Source organism: Rhododendron vialii, chromosome 1a, assembly GCF_030253575.1.
Source record: "Rhododendron vialii isolate Sample 1 chromosome 1a, ASM3025357v1".
In the NCBI taxonomy this organism is placed as follows: domain Eukaryota; kingdom Viridiplantae; phylum Streptophyta; class Magnoliopsida; order Ericales; family Ericaceae; genus Rhododendron; species Rhododendron vialii.
The window spans coordinates 47,933,101-47,954,252 of record NC_080557.1 but is presented as its reverse complement, the minus strand read 5'-3'; the positions used below and the strand labels follow the sequence as shown (position 1 = coordinate 47,954,252).

The 21,152-nt window shown below is 38.4% G+C and overlaps 2 protein-coding genes across 5 annotated transcripts; one reads left to right on the top strand and one right to left on the bottom strand.

Annotated features, from left to right (window-relative positions):
• Nucleotides 1-1,844: 1,844 nt before the first annotated feature.
• On the top strand, nucleotides 1,845-7,647 carry LOC131332378 (cullin-1-like). Its single transcript, XM_058366572.1, has 12 exons — nucleotides 1,845-1,897; nucleotides 2,535-2,700; nucleotides 3,407-3,500; nucleotides 3,866-4,051; nucleotides 4,163-4,210; nucleotides 4,293-4,496; nucleotides 4,597-4,674; nucleotides 6,009-6,098; nucleotides 6,211-6,291; nucleotides 6,418-6,477; nucleotides 7,356-7,475; nucleotides 7,561-7,647. Exons 2-12 carry the CDS (start codon nucleotides 2,567-2,569, stop codon nucleotides 7,645-7,647), a joined length of 1,182 nt encoding a protein of 393 aa, XP_058222555.1. The 5' UTR covers nucleotides 1,845-1,897; nucleotides 2,535-2,566.
• A 1,219-nt stretch (nucleotides 7,648-8,866) lies between these two features.
• Nucleotides 8,867-18,534, bottom strand: LOC131325195 (peroxisomal ATPase PEX6). 4 transcript variants are annotated; one of them, XM_058357312.1, is made up of 17 exons: nucleotides 18,102-18,534; nucleotides 16,580-17,215; nucleotides 16,240-16,483; nucleotides 15,671-15,812; nucleotides 14,659-14,842; nucleotides 13,821-14,012; nucleotides 13,134-13,424; nucleotides 12,902-12,973; nucleotides 12,286-12,372; nucleotides 12,060-12,182; nucleotides 11,796-11,906; nucleotides 11,551-11,607; nucleotides 11,349-11,470; nucleotides 11,111-11,255; nucleotides 10,825-10,905; nucleotides 9,780-9,986; nucleotides 8,867-9,299 (listed from the first exon to the last, which is right to left on the bottom strand). In XM_058357312.1, exons 1-16 carry the CDS (start codon nucleotides 18,372-18,374, stop codon nucleotides 9,897-9,899), a joined length of 2,850 nt encoding a protein of 949 aa, XP_058213295.1. In that variant the 5' UTR covers nucleotides 18,375-18,534; the 3' UTR covers nucleotides 8,867-9,299; nucleotides 9,780-9,896. The 4 variants fall into 4 exon arrangements, with proteins under 4 accessions (XP_058213295.1, XP_058213311.1, XP_058213322.1 ...); XM_058357328.1 differs by having other exon boundaries at nucleotides 11,569-11,607; nucleotides 18,102-18,532; XM_058357339.1 differs by having other exon boundaries at nucleotides 16,580-17,211; nucleotides 18,102-18,234.
• Nucleotides 18,535-21,152: the final 2,618 nt, after the last annotated feature.

Here is a 21,152-nt window from a genome sequence, read left to right as displayed (position 1 = left end):
TCAAACAAACAACAGCAATTTGGCGTCTGGAAATTTTCAAAATGAAATTCGGGTTTAAGAGGATGGAGAGGATTATTCTCAACAGCACTATGGATATCTCTATGTCTTTCAGTCTCAAAGGGATAAGGTAATGGCCGAAGGCAAAACCCAACAAATTACCCAGGCAAACTGACGTCTAAACAAAACACGAATGAGCCAATGAATTCCAAATGCTACAGATCTGGCTCGCTCAATCAAGCCATCAGGAGTTGTCCCTGTCCCCATGGCATCACATCGTGGTACAACATTTTTTTCACCGACATGATTGTGGAGCAACACTACTTGAAAGAGTCCTCCAAGAAGTATATTCACACTCCTTTTTTTTTTTTGTTATTCACACTCCATTTTTTTTTTTGTGTGAAACTGTATTTAATTCTTTTGCTAAAAGACAAAAAGGAAGTGTGAATAACAAAAAAAGAAGAAGAAGCGAATATCAATTCCCTTTCTTGTAATCTACAATGTTTTAGGTGATTTTCTAAATTTTATTTAATAAGATTAATTGAGATTTATAAAACAAAATTCATATTGTATGTACAAAAGTATTAGCACATGAAAAATATCCAATTTCTATCCAGTTAGGATAAAACGAGGGGCTTGACAAAAAATGGGGACGGAGGGAGTACTTAAAAATATTATGGAGGTGTTTGCGATATTTGAAGATACAGATTTCAAATTCTAGCTTCAGATTCTGGTGCAAATTCTTGATTTTAGTAAAAGCTGATGAACCTTAAAAAATTTGACAATCTGTTATTTAGAACTTTTAGTAAACACTACAAATTGATTTTGCAAAATTAAAATTTCAAAATCTGCAAAAAATAATTTTTCGTATCACCCACTATAGCCAATGGACTGAAAAGCAGAAAATCGATCTAGAGCGGAGATAAGCACCCAATCGCAGCTCAATGGGAAAGGTGCACGTGATCAAGAGGTTGTGCACTAGGGTGGGTCCAATTAGAATCCCACCAAAAAGGAAAAAGAAGGAATTGGTTTTCACTCTCCGTTATGTTATGGGAATAAAGTATTTATTTTTTGAATAAATACTTATTTTTAAAATTAAAAATAATGTATTATGAGAGGATAATATGTCTCACAAAACAAGAAATAAATTTTTAAAAAAATAAGAAACTTAGTAAACCGGGTTCAACTCTTGATTAGCAGTTATATTTTCTGTGGAGTATTTTTCTGTAAACTGTTTTTTAATTATTTTTAAGGTCTTGTCCTTCCAACAAAAAGCACTCTCTGCTGGCAATGTATACAGAAGGAATATAAATAATTTTTTTGTTTTGATCCGAAAAAGGAATAAAATACTCCTATATGGTCGTAAAAAATCTTGACTATATTTGCATGTGAAGAAGTTTAGAAGTGGGCCCAATGGAAAGTCATACTAGGAGAGGGACTGATTTCCGGGAAAATGACTATTTTGATAATTAATATTCGTTAATATTTTCAGCATTAACAAATATTTTCAGTATGTTATTGGCGGGTATTAATTATCAAAACACGTCATTAACTGTCATTTTTTCCATGATTTCCCTTTTTGATTAAGAGGAGAATCTCGGCAACAATATAAAGGATTAGGGGCCACTGTCGTTCTTTTAAAATCCGTAACATTGATTGCCAAACTCAATCGTAAGTTCTTTTAAAATTTAAACCATTGATTGCTGAAACGGACGATGAGATTAAGCGCTGCTGAATGGTGATGTCCTTAAGAGACCGCACCTCCCAAGTCGCAATATAAAAGGGGGAGAGCTGCGTTCAAACGAGGGATACTTTGATCACGCATAACAGAGAACAATTGAGACGACAGAAGGAGAAAAAAGCAAGCTTGCGGTTTAATCTTTTATTCTTTGCAAGCTTTGTTTTAGTCAATGGAGTTTTATTATTGCATGATTATTTGTTTTAATTCCATGAGCGGCTAAATTATTTAACTCTATATGAACTCCGAGTAGTATAATTGTATAGACTTCTAGGGTTCTTTATTGTGTGACTCGGATGATTCATAATTTTTATGATTTTTTTTTCTTCCAATCTTCATATCATAGTTATATTCGCGATATTAAATACTTGCATACAAGGGATAGGCTATGAGATAAATTTAGTGAAACGATTTGTGTTATGTTGAGATAGCTAATACGGAGTAAGATCCGTTTTATGTCCTCTTTCTCCGTTGTTTCCAAAACCTTTAAATTGCTTTCTACTTTAATCATAGCTTAATCAAATAAAATCCGAACTTTCATTCTTTTCCAGAAATAAATTAGAACTAAATTGGGAGAACTATTAGCAAGAATCTATTAATTGTTTCCTAGTTGAGTTAGAGTTTAAGGGGTGAAGATAATCTTTCAATCAATAAAAATCTCGAGTTTTTCTCTATTTCTTTGTTTCAAGGTGTGCTCGCGGATTCGAGTGCTTTTTATTTGGTCTACTAGAACACCATCCAGCCTTTGTGTTTTTTCGGCTGCGCGCTTGAGTGATGATCTATTTATTTTGTTTGACAGATAGCTTGAGTTTAATTGGTGCTAATACGACGATGAACCAACCCAAGATTATTGAGTGGGAAGAAGGATGGGATTTCTTGCAAAAGGGCATCACAAAGGTGAAGAGAATTATAGAAGGGCTGCCCGAGCCACAGTTGAGCTCGGAAGAGCGTATCTTGCTCTACACGTATCCCTTATGATCATCAATTTACTGTTTTTTGCGCTTGCATTATTATTTTTACCAAAGAAAAGGATAAGAAAAATTCCAAAAGAAAGAACGAAAGGACGAACACGAAGGAATTGTACCTTGGGCAAAGTCCACTTTCACCCCGTTATCGCCATATGCGGATACCCCTCTCATGGTTCAAAACTGACCACATAAACTATCTGTGGTTTTGAAAGTGTGCGGATAGACCATCTGCCGTCATGTTTTCCATCTATATTAACGGAGGTGTAACTCACACGTCTCTGTAAAAAATCATCTCGATCAGACATCAATAACCATGTGATCTAATTTTTAGTAAATTCAAATTTGAAATTTTAATTTCATAACAAAATTGATTCGACCATGAGCTTTTCATTTTTTGATTGACTTATTTTGACATAGATGTAGTACTCGTCAAAATTTACAATATCAACGGTTTGGATTCAATTTTTGGTATAGGGGATGGTTTGGTTATATTTAAAAAAGAAGAATCACATGACATGATGAGGGTATGTCGGGCTATCCGCACATTTTCACCGCACATTTTCAAAATCACATGTAGGTTATGTGGTTAGTTTTGAACTATGAATGGAGTATCCGCACATGCCAATAATCACAGGGGGGTCAAAGTGGACTTCGCATCTATTCATTGCCTGCAGTGGTTGTTTCTCCTCGACTTTTATCGCAGTACTGTATACAACATGTGCTGTCCCCGTGATGACTACTCTGCAAGGCTCTACCACAAATACAAAGAGGTTCTTGAAGAATACATCAGTTCATCGGTGAGGAAACTTGTACATTTTTTTTTTTGATAGGTGAGGAAACTTGTACATTGTTGCATGTTTTTTTTCCTCGTGTGAAGGTTCCTTGACGGTAAGTTGGTAACTGTTAAGCGTTCGTTTCCAGGGTGGGGACGCGATGCAGTCGTATAGTTGTGTGTTTAGGGTGCTCCTGTCTATTCAAGTTTTTTTTTTTGATCAGCCCTGTCTGTTCAAGTTAGTTCGACAAATCTCGAAATTTTAGATTATGGTTGAAGGAAGTCATGCCTTGTATCTGCTTAATTCCCTGCAGTTCTTCGCATTTTTTTTCTTTGTATATTTCATCTGTTATTCAAAACTCATCATATGCCCTTTATATTCTTTGTTAGGTGCTACCATCCTTGCGGGAGAAGAACGATGAGTTTATGTTGAGGGAGCTCATGAAAAGATGGGCAAATCATAAAGATTTGGTCATGTTGCTTTCCAAAATTTTCGGTTACCTTGATCGCTTCTTTGTTCCAGGGAGGGTTCTTCCTGCTCTCAATGCAGTCGGGCTCACTTGCTTCCGTGACCTGGTTTGTCATGAGTTGATATTATGCTATAGGTTCTTATGTTGGTGTGATTTGTAAATCTGCGACTATAGTGGCTACCGTTACAGACATTCTTGGCAATTTTCTGAATTTCAGGTTTACAGAGAGTTGAAGGGTGAAGTTCGAGATGCTGTCATCACGCTGGTAAGTTCATTGCTTCAAGCAAATCATAGTTCTTTCCATTGTAGTAAGCAATTGAGTACGTTTCAAAATGCTTCTGGACCAGATTGACCAAGAACGCGAGGGGGAACAAATTGACCGAGCTTTATTGAAGAATGTTGTGGATTTTTTCGTTGAGATCGGAAAGGGACAAATGGTGGATTATGAAAAAGACTTTGAAGACGACATGCTTAAGGATTCTGCTTCTTATTATTCTCGGAAAGCATCAAATTGGATTGTTGAAGATTCTTGTCCTGATTACATGTTGAAGGTAAAAAAGACGACCTTTCTAGTGCAATACTCAGTACGCAATTTCATGATGATCAATTAACGCGGATGGAATCTGATAACCCTATGGATCGAAACAATAGGTTGAGCAGTGCTTGGAAAAAGAGAGGGATAGAGTGTCCCATTATCTGCACTCAAGCAGCGAGCAAAAGCTAGTCGAGGTTAGATTTTGGGAATTGATATTCGCCCTCCATTTTTTTGATGCAGGCGCTCCACTTTCAACGTGGAGTTACTAGTAACTTCATGAACAAAGTGGAGCGCCTACATAAAAAAAGGGAGCGCGAATATCAATTTCCTAGATTTTTTAAACCTTCATTAATTGATACGTACTGTGTTGAAGAAGATGATGTTCATGCCATAGTGATCATTCAAAGCCTTCATGTGGGCGTGGATTTTGTTCAAACTACATATGTAGTTTGCGCTGTTTAGAGAAGAAGATATACATATGTAGTTTGTAGCCTTCACATGATGTTCATGCCATAGTTTGTGGATTTTTTTTCTCTCAACTTAAGCCATAGGTTAAGTAGGGTTATAATAAAAATGTTTAATATTTAATGAAAAAATGTTTTATATTTAATGAACGATTCAGATATTTGTGTGAGTACCACACATGGATCTGTGCATGATCTATGTGGGAAAAGTCTGTGTGAACAAACTTATTATTATATATATATATATATATATATATATATATATATATATATATATATAAGGGAGCGTTCCGGAGAGAAATAAAGACACACCATCTCAACCATTGAAACCAATGGTTGAGATTAGAAGTTCATAAAGAATTATACCGCGAAGAATTATAAAGAATTACTCATGACTGCGTAGAATTACTCATGGCAGTAAAGAATTACTCTTGGCAGCGTAGAATTATACTTGGCCGCGTAGAATTACTCATGGCTGCGTAGAATTACTCTTGGCCGTGTAGAATAATTACACGTGGTTGCGAAGAATTACTTCTAGCCGCGAAGTATTACTCATGGCCGCATAGAATTACTCTTGGCCATCAAGAATTGCTCTTAGCCATCAAGAATTGCTCTTGGCCGCCAAGAATTATCTATGGCCGCATAGAATTACTCCTAACTGCGAAGAATTTCTCTTGGCCATCAATAAATAGTGATGCTTTGCTATAAATTCCTACTATTGTTCATCGCTCCATAAACTCCATATTGAGCATGCCGCCTTTCGTACATGTTAAACATCCATAAAAGTTGCTTTTACTTCGTTTTGAATTGACTGCATCAAGCCATCAATAAATAGTGTCAATCAGAATTTTTGATTCAGAAAAGAGAGCTAAGATCCATGGTTGTTAAACTCAGTAATCAGTATTAACTTATTTTCCCTTTTAACTTTCGAAGGAAAACTTGAACAGTTGAATCTCTTGGTCAACACTTCCACCCCTGCCCTCGTCTCTTTCTTCCTCTGAGTTCGTGCTTTCTATGTTTGGGATTATTTGTTAATGGTTAATTGAAGATGTTCCTCTTTGCAGAAAGTGCAAAATGAACTGCTGGTGGTATACAGCACCCAGTTGCTTGAGAAGGAGCACTCTGGATGCCGCGCTTTGCTTAGAGATGGCAAGGTTTCATTTTGAGCAGTATTATTTCGTTGTTTAGAAAAGTGAAAAAGGAAATGCTTTGAATACATATAGCCATATAAGGCAGTGACATCTCCAGTTTGTTTCATCTTGTTAGGTGGAGGACCTCTCTAGGATGTATAGGCTATTCCATGAAATTCCTAATGGATTGGAACCGATTGCTAATATATTTAAGCAGGTACGCGTTTTAATTTTTCCCCCTCTATCCTTTTAATTCCTTTCTAGCAGTATTAATGGAGAAAAGGAGCCTCTGGACATTATCGTCATCTTTTTCCTGACACTTTGTGTGGGATTCCTGATGCAGCATGTCACTGCCAAAGTTACAGCATTGGTCCAACAGGCCAAAGATGAGGCCGATAACAAGGTCAGTATCATGCATTCCGACCATTAAGAATACATGTCCTTTTTTAGAGTCTCTCGTCATATGAAGCAAATGTTTCTGTTAGATACAAGTTGGTGCACTACTTTTTGAAGTGACAAGTTATTCTCATACCTCGTGATACAATCAAGATTGAGGACCAACTCTAAGAGGAGTTGAATAGGCTGGATACTTTGAGATGATTAGATGTTATTGTTTGAGTGAGGTCATGAACTCACGACGGCCTCTAAGAGTCTGTTAACTAGGTAGGCATAATTTTTGTTAGTGAGTTAAATTGAAAGGAATGTTATGATCTTTGAGCTGGCTTCTAGTGACCAACATGTCACCAAGGTGCTGTTATTTGACTCCATGTTAGGCCAGAATAGGACGAAGAAGAAGATTTACCCAATCCTTGGCTCCTTGCGGTACAATCAAGACCGAGGACTGGCACGGTTGAGTGTGGTGCCGCTACCTTCAGATTGGGTTGATTTCTAGCCTCTTCTCCTATTTCCCTACCTTTCAGACCTTCATTCTGATTCCCATAGCTCATGAAATTCAGGTCTTTGCTTTGTGGGAAACTGAATAAGTTAGACTTTAAGAGTCTGAATTTTCGTCTAGCTCCCGCCTTGATCCTGGTGTTAGGATCCCACCCAAAACAAAAATACAAGGTTGAGAAAGGTAAAACAAAAGAAGGGTGCATGTAATAAGTAGCTAGTGAATATATAATGCCTTAGAGTCGTTGCGGGTTGTATCTTCAAGTGCTAGCGAGTTTGCTCCACAGAGAGTGCAGTTGGCTCGCTGGAGCCGGTAATCCTTGAACAGGATGCGCATTTGTATCTAATGGAATTGGCATTAGGAAACTGATGTGACTATCTCTTATTCAGGTGTTGGTCAGATTCAGAAAAGTTAACGAGCTACTCAGATTCATAAAAGTTAACGAGCTACTCGACAAGTGCATGGCGTATGCGAATGAATGTTTCGCGAACCACTCTCTCTTTAGCAAGGTTTGTGTTCGAGACTGGTTTTTTTCTGGTCCTTGTTTCCTGTTTTTTTCCCCCTCCTAAAGTCCACCTTTTGGCTCTTCCCTAGGCTGTGAATGAGGCTCTTGAAGGTGGAGAGCTGCTGGCTTCATTGTTTGATCATATGCTCAAGAAGGGCGCGGGACGAAGCGATTGAGGGCACATTGGACAAGTCACTTGACACAGTTGACCCCATGGAGAAAGGAGTTACTATTGCTACAGATGTAGAATTTCCTGATTGGTTGATACTTTGACACCATTCAGAAAACGTATGACCCCAATCCACGAGGCAACACCACCTAATCATTTTTCCTCGCATTTCACTGAACTTCGGATCTGCTCCTTTGTGTCCTCTCTCTCTCTCTCTACTATGGCAACAAGTGACTTTAAACAGGTACAGTATTGTTTTAAGGATTGCATGTGGTAAGAATCAAGTGTAAACGATTCTAATTTGTTGAAAGTCATATTCTTTTAAGGATTGCATTCACTAAAAATGGGGTTTATGGTGTCCAATTTGTGAAATACTACATAATATGGAAAGTATATGCTACTATGTGAATTGGCAAAATTGACGAATCTTGTGAGTTGGTCATTACTTCATTCTAATGGTTGATCAGGTAGTAGGGCTGAGAAATAAGTGAAATTTGTGTCCGTAAATGATCCCATCAATGCAAATTCATGGGGTCGTCACTGGACAAGTGATTGTGAGCGGAATAATCTTCTTTTGAAATCTCGGGACAAGTCAAGAAGGAATAAAATAAAGTTTCAATTTTGTTTCTAATTAAGAATTAGTTTAGGCGGTGGTATGTAGTCTCTCTCTGTCTTTTTTTCTCTTTTCAATCTTACAGTGCTTTACGTCTGCGATTCTTTTACTTTTAATAACTTGAAATAGTATTGGATCAAACTATATCCCCTCTATTATTAGGGCTCAGGTCGAGTAATTAATTATTTGTATTTTTTTTTATAGGCGGTCGATTAATTACTTGTTACATGTATAAAATGAAGACTAAGACAACTTACAGAGTCTAAAATGTTAGTAACTTTTTTTTGTTGAAAAATATGCATCACTTGTTTTTTTTTAGTTCGTGGAGATTATATACAATAGCTCTTAGTTCGTACGGGGCTTTGTTCCAAACTTAATTGGACCTTCTACTAGTGGATGGGGGAATTGGATCCTCAAAGATTAGTCGATACACATGCAAGCTAGCACGGACATCCTGAGTTATGGAAAGAGATCCATAACCAACCAAAACAAAGTCAAGTCAAATTACTTGCTACTCCACGTTTCTTTTTCTTTCATAATCAACCAAAATAATAAGTTTTCTGCAATTATATATCCATTTTCTTCTTGGCTTCGTAAACTAACAGAACAATAATAACATCAACGAATTCCAATTCATCTTCGGAGAACAAAAAATAGTACTGAACACATCATTATTGCACTATCAACAAATGGAGACGGCGGGGAGTAGTATACAATGGCTGTGGTATTCAAGTAACAATACAAGGGCGTAAATGCGATACTCGGCCGTCCATATGATTGCACTTCATCGTCCAACTTGTACGCTGGATTCGAACCTGACTCCTCCTCCCCTCAGGTTTTTTTTTTTTTCTTTCCCTTTTTGAAGATACTCCTCCGTTCAGGTTAGCAAATACAATATGACATTCATCTAATCTCTAAAAACAAAGAAAAGAAAAGAAAAAACTACGATTACAACTAAACAATATAGGATAGATTGTGTAATCAGAACACCCATTACGAAATATGCCGCATCCAGTCAACTGTCATGGTTCATGGTATACCGCCGCCTGAGGAAGAAGAAGAGAATATGATCAGTGGGGAGACATAGAATTTGACAATTTGGTAACAGTACAGAAATGATACTTAAATCCGAAATTATGAAGTACAAGCTTTTCTTTTACTTCAATGAATTGCTGGAAGTACATAAATGAGAAAGGCGCATTCGTCATGTAAACCAATATACCAAGGGTTGAATAGAGCCGTATAGGGAGGTTCTAAATGCACACCATTGTGATCTTACTACTCACCCATCTACCCTGCATGCATCTGTGGACGTGCTCACAATTTGGAGTGTGTTGATTTTTTCCAAAGTGGTATGCATTCGGAAGATCCCACGCCTTATATGACTCCCTAGGGATTAAAGCCACGGGAAAAGGTAATACACACTAAGTAAAACATATTTACTTAGTATTGTACTGATTTCATTATATATCCTTGTGATGAATGAAATTATTTTTGCCGATCAAAAAAAAGAAAGTAGAACATACCCCTCAGTTGAATGCCGCCATTGTATCATTTTAGGTTTAATGGATTGAAACATGTGATGTCAAAGAAGTTCAGCAGTGTCCTCTCAGAATTACATAAATAAGCAGGACCGATTGAATCTAGCGTGAGCCTCCTTCAAATTGATCTCGCAACGAATCGTACTTCTTAAGCTCTGCTAGAGAAAGTGAAGGAGACAGCTCTCCTAAAACCTGCAAAGTTGACATATAGAAATCAGGCACCAACATGCCAGACCCCGAAATCCGATTTCAAGACACATTTTCTCACTTTGGAAAATAAGTAACACCGCCAAAGGCCTAACCCCCTTTTTTCTAGCCATGGTTCTAGTCAAGGAGGGTGGGTGGAAGGGTAGGGGTTAGGGGAAGAGGGTATGATGATGGTGGTGGCCTGCGGGTAGGCAGTGCTCTTGTGCTAGTTTGGCGTGTTGTGCTCTAGAAGAGGGTACTTGGAAAAAAATTACTACAAATCAATGGGCGCATCTATTTCAATTATAAAGAGATGGAAAATAACTACAAAGAAGTGAAATACACCCCTAGAATTGTCAGAAAACCCCCTCGTCTTTGGTTGACTATGTTCTAGAGCACATGTGGTGCCTAACTATTTGCTAGAGCCCTATCATACCCACGGGCCTCCACCATCGTCCTACCCTCTCCACTCTCCCCAAACTCTCCCCCACCAACCCAAATTAGAGGAATAGTTGGAAAAAAAAGGCAAAATAAATGGCAGAACTAATAGCTGGTTGTGTATATGGAGATTTCAGCACGATAACAAAAACTAGGAAAAGTATGATCAAGTGGCCTGTGGCCCTCTCAGGATATTGGTTAGGCAAGTCATTGTTTCATCACAAATTAGGTCGAAACGAGGACTTTCGTTTTGTAAAACTCTTTCCCCAAGCAATCTTCTTCAAGGTGGCAGTCAAATATGGCAAAACGTTTGATAAGTATATTCCAGCTGAACTCTTTACTTCATATTTCTTTTGATAAGTAATCCCACAGAATTCAACATGGAAAAGAAGAAAAGACATCATACCTTCACAAAATCATCATATTCAACAATAACAGAGTCTGTTTGATCATCTGCACTAGCTGAATCTAAACACGGATCTAGAACCTGCAAGATCATTAGTAAACCATCCTCAGCAAATAAAAGACAGAACAAATCCCACAGTCACAACGCAAAAGTTGCAGTGGGCCCATGCTTCTGCAGAAGAATCACATGCCCTTCATAATTTCACAGAGAGGGATCCCAAAGAGCCAATGTAACACGTGTGACAACCTTGCAGATATAATTCAACAATAGCACTTACAGGACTTACCTTGCGCTTTGCAGCATGAAACCATGCATCTGCACACAGGGCATACATATCTGCACCTGTAAAGTTTGGGGGGCATTTCTTTGCTATAGAGTAAAGGGATACATCTTCACGCAATTGAAACTTCCTCGTCAGCGCTTTAAGGACTCTGGAAAATAGGAAAGAGTGATGATCAGAAATTAAGTACTCCTATTTAACATCAAGCATTGTCTCATGGAAGGTCCAGGGAAATAAAACCAACCGCTCCCGGTATGAAGGATCAGAATTAACTCCAACGTAAAGGAGCTTATCAAATCGGCCAGGCCGTAGAAGTGCTGGATCAATAAGATCTGGTCTGTTGCTTGCTCCAATTATAAACAAGTCCTATTAACAAGAAAGAGTAGCAGTGTTGTTTATAAGTAAAAGGAGAGGAAATACTATCTTCCAAATAGAAATAAATCTACCAAAGTAGTATGAGAAACCTGTGTTGAGTCATTCAGGCCATCGATCTCTGCAAGCATCTATGAACAAAGGAAATTTGGCACAATAAGCAAAATGAATAACTAAAAGGAAATTTGGCACAACAAGCAACCAAATTAATCCAAATAATGAATAACTATTAAGGAAATTAGGCACAGCATGCAAACATAAGGATTCAACAAACAAATGAAACCTATCTTCGCCGATGTTATAGCAGAACTATCCTCACCTGGGAAACAACACGGTCCATAACACCCCCAGAATCTCCAGAAGCACCTCTAGCTGGAGCAAGAGAATCAAGTTCATCAAAGAAGATAACACATGGACGTGCTGATCTGGCCTGCAAATGGATTATAATGTCACTTTCAACATTATGAGTTGAAGCATCATCTGCTATTGAAGCTAAATAAAAATAACTCATCTTTGCACAGTCTCTTCCTTTTATCCTGCAATGGAATGTCAAAAAGAAAATAGGAAAAACACAAAATTTTACCTTCTGAAAAATGTCGCGAACATTTTTCTCTGATTCTCCGATGTACATATTGATCAGCTCAGGCCCTTTTACACTGAGGAAATTCAGAGAGCACTCTGTTGCAACAGCTTTTGCCAATAAAGTCTGGGATTTGCAGTTAAAAATAGCAGGAAAGGTCATGAAGTACAGTCCCTCCTGAAATCTAGATAGGAATTGAGCTGCTAAGGAATGATAACTGAGAACTTACTTTCCCTGTACCAGGCGGGCCATAAAGAAGAACACCAGAGCGTTTGCGCAATCCAGATGAAAACAGATCCTTGTGCAGAAGAGGTAGCTACATGGACAACGGACAATCACGATAAAGATATTGAGAGAATATATCACATCCAAGCTTCTCCAATTAATTCTGGAGGACCTATGCAGCCAGACGAATGAACGACGTCTTGAGCACTATTCATAGTTTACAACTTTACACGGCTAAAATACCCATCATGCAGAAATAGTACTGCATAGAGTTCATGCACAGATGCTCCAGAAAACACGTCATTTTTATGGACCATATATAGAGATAACACGCCTCAACCTTCAGTAAGCATATCTGCACCATTTGTTCGACGTGTAATATGGTGAAGGTTGCAATTAAATGGACCATGTGTAATTGTAAAAGAGCTAAGGAGCTATACAAGCCATTAACTTTCCAAAAAATGACCAAAAGGAGCAATAGGTAAGTCATAAGCAAATCTAGAGTGGTGGAACCTTTCAAACTTAGAAAAAAGAAAAGGAAAACTGGTACAATCTCAAGACCTCATTAAAACAGTAAAGTTCGAGAATATTAACACATTGAGTAGAGATACAAGCCTCACCTGAACAGTATCCAGAATTGATTTCTTAACTTCCTCAAGGCCACCAACATCCTCCCATTTTACATTAGGAACCTATAGCAGAATAATTTACAATCACTAATCTGTTCAACAAGCAGCCATGTATATTCTCAAGAAAAAAACCACAACATCTTCTCATTAGCGCTTAGAACTTTTACAGAATAAACCACAAAGATCCAACACTATTTGAGTTATGGTTGCTTGTTTAGTTTACCTTTGGAGTTCCCAACGCTGATGCGTTCCTCTTCTTTGACCTCTCCAAAGCTTTGGCCAAGTCTTCTTTACACAGAACCCCAGATGGATTATCACATGGCTTATTATCCCGCTCGGGTTTGAGCACCAAAGATTTTTTCTCACACAATGTACTGGGCTCATCTTGTTCAGATTGAATGTTATGCCTCGGAATTAAACTTGCACCAACATCAGCGATTAGAGCACACATATCCCTAGGCATAAACCCAGATGTTTGTCCGGCTATGTCCTTAATAAGATCCTCCGAAGAAGCCTGCAAGAAGCAATAACCTGATCCATCAAAGTCAACAGCCATGACCGTAGTACACAAGTTATAACCAACATCAAAATCAAAACTGTTGGTAGGATGTAAAGATCATTCCCTCTGAGACTATAATCACTTCTGGTTACGCACTTAAGTTTACTGCAATGATTCTCCAAGGGTGACCTTAAGAGTTAGCCAAAAAGTAAGACAGCCCTCTCCCAACCTAAAATTTACTCTTTTAACAAGATTGTTAACACAATAATAATAACACTAGAAAACCAATTGTTCAAGCTGCTTAGCTTCTAGTGTGACAAGGCCAGCAATAGTTATTATCTTCGACACCTCAGAAAAGATAATGCATCAAGTATATCATCAACGGATAAAAGATAATGCATGTTCACCTACATTTGGAAGCAACCCAGAAACATGATGAAGCGACTGAGCTAGCATTGCAACCCTTTGTTCTTCAGTCAAAGGTCCCACAGCAATCTCATGGGTGAAGCATCGCCTAATAGTTGGTGGCAGACCTTCAGAATTGTCAGCAGCTGCAACTAACAGCAGAGGATGCCTGCTTACTGTTTCAGTTCCCTTCACTTGCTGCATCAGCAAAGTAAGCATCATTATGAATCATGCCATGGACAATATGTAGCAACTACCAAGAAAATTGGATTCTTCATCCGGAAGATCTGTTCATCACAGACGAACTGCTTTTCAGGTTATATATTTAGCTGAGCTGCCACTCACGATCAATATAGTTCTCAGTCATTATATCTAGCCAAGGTGGCCAATAGTATGAGGTCACAAGGGAGGGAAGAAACTGGGAAAAGAAATGTGCCATTAAGATTAATCCGTCACGTAGAACCTAGAGAGTACCACTAGGATCTAGGTTTCCTGAAGAGCAGCGCTTCTCTAGAAAGAGGGCATGCCTAAACACTCGTCATGGGTCTCATGATCATGGGACACAAAATCAACCTCGCATGCTGCTGCTGCTGCTTCTGTTAAATGTTCTTTTCTTGATTATGTGTTTGGTCAGGTGCATGCTCTTTTCTTCTTTCATATTTAGCCTCCTTAAATTGTAACAAGTTTCTTTGCCATTAGTATACAAATTACGTTTAAAATGAAAGTGTTTAAAGTCCCTGATCAAATGTGGTGTAAAATCCCTATTGAGGGTTTCATGTGTGAGAAGAATTTTACAGTACTAAAATGAAAAGGGCCGCCCATGTGTGTGGGGTATAAATCTTACAGAATCACTTTCTGAATTCTGCTCACAATAAGTATCTTCATCTTCCATAACTGGCTCCGTAAATTCCCTAATGACAGATGCAACTTCAGTATTTGTACCAACTTGTTCACTGGGTGAACCCATTTGAGAAACCAGATCCCGGAAGACATTAAAATGGCGGAGAAGAAGAATTGCTGGAGAGTATCTGTCACAAGAAAACAAGATTAAGATGTGAAGAAACAAGAAGAAGAAACAACAGAAATCCAATTCACAGTATAACAAACAATTTTATGAGTGCTATAAATTAGAAAATCTAAAGCTTTACAACATAGTGTTTCATCATGAAACACTAGGGAATCAAAATTTATCATCGGATGTCTCATATTGTCCAGCACAAATGATCTTCCCTCAATTTGACTTTTCTGACCCTCAGTAGAGTATTGCAGATTTAAGCATTCAATCTTAAATTACATAATGATGGTCAATATCAAATAAAATAGATTCAGACGAAACTTATTTGGAGAACCTTTGTATAGTTTGGCCCAAAAATAGTTAGCAGTTAGCACCAGTGCTTGACTATTAGGCAAACGTTAGAGAACAAAAGCAGAATTGGAGAGATTGTAATGTGATGTCAACATTAAGATAGAATTTAGCTGAGTAGAGAAGCATTGGAATTTAACAACGGACGATCTGTGAAATAGAATGCAACACAGTTCATAGTTTCATCTATCCACTGCTTCTTGTTACAGCGCAGAGACTTTAACATAGGTGGGCACACAAAGGAGAAAGAATTCTCCAAATATTGCATTTTGAAGGACAAAAGGGGTGAGGTTGTTGTCAACATTTTCAGCAGAAAAAATTACACAACGTTAAAGGTTCAAGCACCTAGGTCTTCTGCATCTCCTACCTTTGGGATGTGAAGAAAGGGGAAGAAGTGATGCCATTTAAATTATTTAGAAAGAATCCACAATCACTTCTTTTAAAGAGGCAAACTTGCATAGATCACACTCAACAGCTTATTTTGGAAAGATACCTGCGAGCTGTTCTGAAAGCTTCTGCTAATGCGGGAGATTTCTTTCTTTCGGAGGATGCCATTAGAGTATGGCAACTATATTCCACTACATGAAGGCCCAATCTGCTAGCAACATATTTAACCACTGTCCTTTTGCCACACCCTGCAAGAATTGATGGATCAGCACCCACCAACAAATAGATGCACACATACTTGAATAAATCACATGTTCATGCATCTACAATTACAACAAAGGATACACCCATTAAAATAAGACCAGACCAGAGAGGTCCAGAAGAATTATACAATTCCAGTTTTGAATTGTAGGTCATTGATACAACCGTTTAAACCGTATGAAAAAATCAATTCAAAAATTTGATGGATATAAATATGTTTAACTAGGAATGATGTTGGGAAAAAAGACAGTCCTACAGGCCACTCATTGGCTTTTACAAAACCATATCACACTGCCTTGTGATTGACAATGGATAAAGTGACGTCGAATCCCGACCAATGAAATTTTTTGGTAAGCTCTTGAAAGAGTAGATTCCGAACACTTATTGCGATCACAGACCACAAAGAAAACACACCAGGCAAACCATGCAACAGGACAGAAACTCTGAACTTTGATGAGAGTGCAGATGGACATAGAGCTGGCGTGAGGATGGAGGCCAAATTCTTGACGATATCCCCCTGTAAAGGCACAGAACCTTTTGATCTAGAAATTAACAGATCCGGAGGAACAGGAGAAGGAACACTCCCTCCAAGAACGAGTGCTGTTTTGGTCCGATTGACTCTAAGAATCAGTTCGTCAGATGGCTCCATAGCCATGACCTGAGGAAATGAACCACTACTTGATAAGAATCTGTCATTTGAGATATTCTTGTTAGCATGCTACATGATGATGAGCAGGAAAATTGTGATATTCACCTTGAAGTATATTATGTCATCACTGCCTATTTGCATCTTTCGGCTGCAAGAAATACACATAGCGGACTTGCAACTCCAATTGATGTAGAGACAGAAAACATCACCTCTGGTTAGATATCTATCCTTTTCAAAGTACTTGTGCAATGCCATATCAATCATCTCTTGACGATCTTCAGCCACAATAGATGAAGTTCCTCTAAGAGATTCAAGGGTACCACATTCAGGTATCTTCACAAAGGAAATCCTCAAATGTGAAGCATATCTTGGCAATTCACCATAAGGTTTGAGTCTTAAACTGATAGCAGACGTCTCACTTCCCTTCCCATTTGTTTCTTCATCCACTTTAACTTCAAAAAGAGACGCCAAAGTCTCTTTACCTTGGTGAACGAGATACTTGAAGCATGATACATGCAAGCCAAGGTTAAATGCCAGTAGAGGAGATACATAGGAAGCTTCTCTGTCCAATGGAACTAGTTGGGATGGGGGATAGTTATACGAAGGAAAGGCAAGCATTGCTTGAGGAGATCGGGATATGGGCAATTTGTTCTCACAAAAATGTTCTTGGTTTAATGGAGGATCTAAAACGAAAGCTTGGCCGATTCTCTGTATGTCTGTATCAACATTCTTCACAACTATCTTGAAGTGTTACAAAGAAGGGAAACAAAAAAGTGCAGTCAGTAATTTCATTTATATGGACATAAAGGCAAGAAACCTTGCCTTGGGAAAAATAACTGTATGAGATAAAAACCTCGTTTAATACCCGTTCAGAAAAAGAGAGGTGAAAAAATCTGTACTTACGTCAGTATTTTAAATAATTCACACCCTTGGAGCTAATATGCATTGCAGACTGTATGCGCTTCTGGCGTGGCATATCATTATAGATTTTCTTTTGGTCTTCCTCAAACCCCAGTACACTAAAAATTCATTGCTTTCATTTGTATTCTTGCAATGTCATGTTTGCTATCCGGTAAATTGGAGCTAAAGGAGACCAAAGTACAATTGTATGCAATCAAATAGAGCTCAATAGAATTCCTCTTAGCTGAATGAATCATCAACAACCAGAAAATACCAAACTTTCAGTGTCTTTGTACTTTTCTTTATTTCAAACTAGTCGTTGTATTAGACATGCTCCAACAATGCTAGCTAGTAGCGACTCTCTTCATTCTTTTAAAATTAAAATGAAGAGAGGGAACCTTAGTTTAAGAGAGAGTATGTAAAAACAATACTATTTGATATGATTGCCTAGTGACTGAACACAATTACTGAGTTACTCTTGCAATGTTAAAAAAGCTAATCTTTTGTTGAGGCTGTTGGAGGTTCATTTGGAGTTTTGGCCAGTCAAAATAATTAAGAGAGCCCATTTAGCTAGGTTGCTGTACATGCTCGCAAAAATTAACACCATAGTGAAAGCCTTTTCTATTAATTGCGAGTTCTTCATTCTCTTTGCTCAGGTTTCCAGCAACCAAACGAAGTCGAATTACAGCTAAACTCAACGCTCGTAAAAGACTGAGAGAAACAATACCAGTGAGCCTGAAGTGATGGATAGTTTCTTGAGCACAGATGTCGGAAGCCCAACCAACGCAGAGTCATCAAGAGAATCTACTTTGGACTCCCCAGTTTCCTTTCCGTCTTTCGACAATCGGAGAACTCCCGCCTGTAACAGTACGCTCGGCGAGCCTTCATCGCCTGAGCTCCGATCAATTTCATGGATTTCTTGTGGTCTTGACGAACTCAGTACCGAATTGATGAGAGCCTTGGTTGAGGATAACACCAGTGGCTTCCTTCTCTCAACCATCACTCACTCCAAGCTCGAAACCAAACCGAAACCCTAACTCTGTGACTGTGTTAGAGCATATGTGTACCAGTACATGAATTAACAGACATCTGAGAGGGAGAGAGAGAGAGAGAGCATTGGATTGCGCAAATCGAGAAGGGGACTCTTAAAACTCGTCTTGACGCCAAAACGATAACCGCTCCAACGTAATCAACCGTCATAGCAAGGGACTTGGGGTTCTGGCCCGACGTTTCAGTAGCAAAATACTTGGGCTTTGGCCCAATGTTTTGGGCTGTTTTGGGTCAAATATGGGCAGTGTTCACGGACTTTGTTTAGTCCGAATTTTAGGGAAAATGATGGCCCATGATGTGTTTTGATAATTAACATCCGCCAAGGACAGCTAAAAACATTTGTTAATGCTGAAAATGTCCTTGACGGATATTAATTATCAAAACATGTCTGTAGCCGTCATTTTCCCCAAATTTTTTTTTATGGATTTGAGCCTGATGGTTTGTTTGTTTTCTTGTTGCCAATATTATATACATTAGTGGGGCTAGTGAAAAGTTAGTAAGTTAGTCCACAAAAAATTTAGAGAGTATACATAGCCCTAAACCCCAATCAACTGCCCTTTATGAAACTTGAACCCAGATCTCCACCAAAAAAGGCGATGGGTAATGCCAATTGAGCTAAGAGCCCATTGGCCTGATGGTTTGTTGAAGAGTAGAACAATTGCACACTGCAATTAGATTAACCCAAATAATTAACCCTTAAAAGGAGTAGCTAATGGAGTCAAAAGTGGTAGTTATGAAGAGAAAGCATATATCCACACATTTATGATTTATGTGCATAGATCTAGATAGAAATGTGTTCGAAGTTATCGAATAGAATAGAATAGAAGTGGACACCAAAAAATAATGCGGGGCTACGTGCATTCGCTAGTAAAATGTGTCTACATCTATGCGCATATAGAAATTTGTGTACATGACATTGCTTATTAATGTATTGAAAGTGGGATAAAATGGGGCAAAAGTTAGTCTCAATAGGCTACAATTCTCCATGGGACATTACATGGAAATTCTCCATAGGACAAGTCTTTCTGAAGCCAAAAGTCGTTTTTTATTGAAACCAATATTTGCTTTTTGCAAGACTAGAGAAACAAGATTACTTATTTAACATGATTTTAAAAACTTATTTACCAATATATATATATATATATATATATATATATATATATATATACAAGTTTGATATACAAGGCAATACTCACATACCTAAATAATAATAAAAAAAGTGTTTCTGAATCATATCTTCTCATGCAAAGAAGATGAAAAAAAGATCGAATTATACTTAATAGGCTTCAATTTCGCACTTTTGAGTTCTTAGATGGCTTCTTTTCTTCTTCTTCTTTTTTTTTAAAGTTTGCTTGTACCATTGCTATGAGCGTAAGATTACCTGACTCGGTGACTATTGCTAGTAATTTGTATGACATATGATACATGATTCTACTACAAAACACCCATCAAAGTGTTAAATTGGTGATTAGAAAAATGCAAGTGTGTCCCCAACATGTCCCAATACGTTCTTCTTTCATAAATATTCCATCCAAAAAATGTGTTCTTTAGTTTTTACTAGGGAAGAGACTGGGTTTGAACAACTCTGTTGTGAATTGATATTACAATTGTCACTGTACAAACTAACCCCCTCGGAAGATCTTCAACAATTTGACAAAGATAACAGAAGCTCAACTGAAATTAAGCATCTGGATTCAAGGCCCGTGAGTAGGGTTACAAAATGAGCCAAACTATTTGCAACAAACTTAGGCTCAGCTCTCTTCATTTAGTAAACGAGCTGAGGTAGAACAATTTTGTTTGCTTGGTTAGTAAACAAGCCGAGCTTGAGTTAGCCATAGCTTGGCTCGCATAGATAAGTTCGACTCGCATGTTTGGGCTTGGGTTATTTGTAGAGTCTTGTTTAGTAGTGGAATCGAGTGCGAATATTCAAGCTCGATCCCACTGTATTTTAAATGAGCCGAGCTCGAACAATATCATAAAACTCAGCTCGGCCTCTTCCTCCTCCTGCAAACTTGTACGTGGCTTGTCCGAGTAGTTTTAATTTGCGCATATATTTGCAGGTATACACACATCCGATAGAAACTAAGCGGACATTTGAAGCATTACTGGTATGGGAATAATTGCATTAGTTATCCCTGGCCGGTAGCATACCATGGCTACCATTCCAGACTGCAGCAGCAACATACAAATTCAGGTGAAAGGCTCGCCGCAAGCATTTGGAAAGCAAGTTTTTCCTTCAACCCAATTTATTCTGTGCTTTTGCATTTCCCTACCATTGAAAATCGAACATTTTTATTCTCAATTATCAGAACCCAAATCGAAGATATATATGTGTATACCTTCTCATTCAATCCCCAGAAACCAATCTCGTTGTGATACGAAAGCGAGAGCTACCCTTTTAATGAACCATTAGAATCCAGGCTTCCCATCCCACATCGGCTAGCAAAGAAACTTTTTGTCTTAATATAAGCTTCAGCCGATAATAGTCTTATCGCCGGGCTTGGTAACGTGAGCCTGTGACTCAAGTGAGGGCATCATTGTGGTTGGAGATTGGTTTGGCCCAGGAGGTAGGCCCTGCGGGGTTATCATCTGGCCTGCCCATTCCAAGTCTGGAGTTGGGCCACGGGCTCGGTGCGAAGGCACTGGGTTCTTGGCCCTTAGAGTGGGGGAAACCGCGTCAGGCTGGTTTCACAGAGCAGCGTCCACCTCCCGCTCCAGTCGGTGGAAG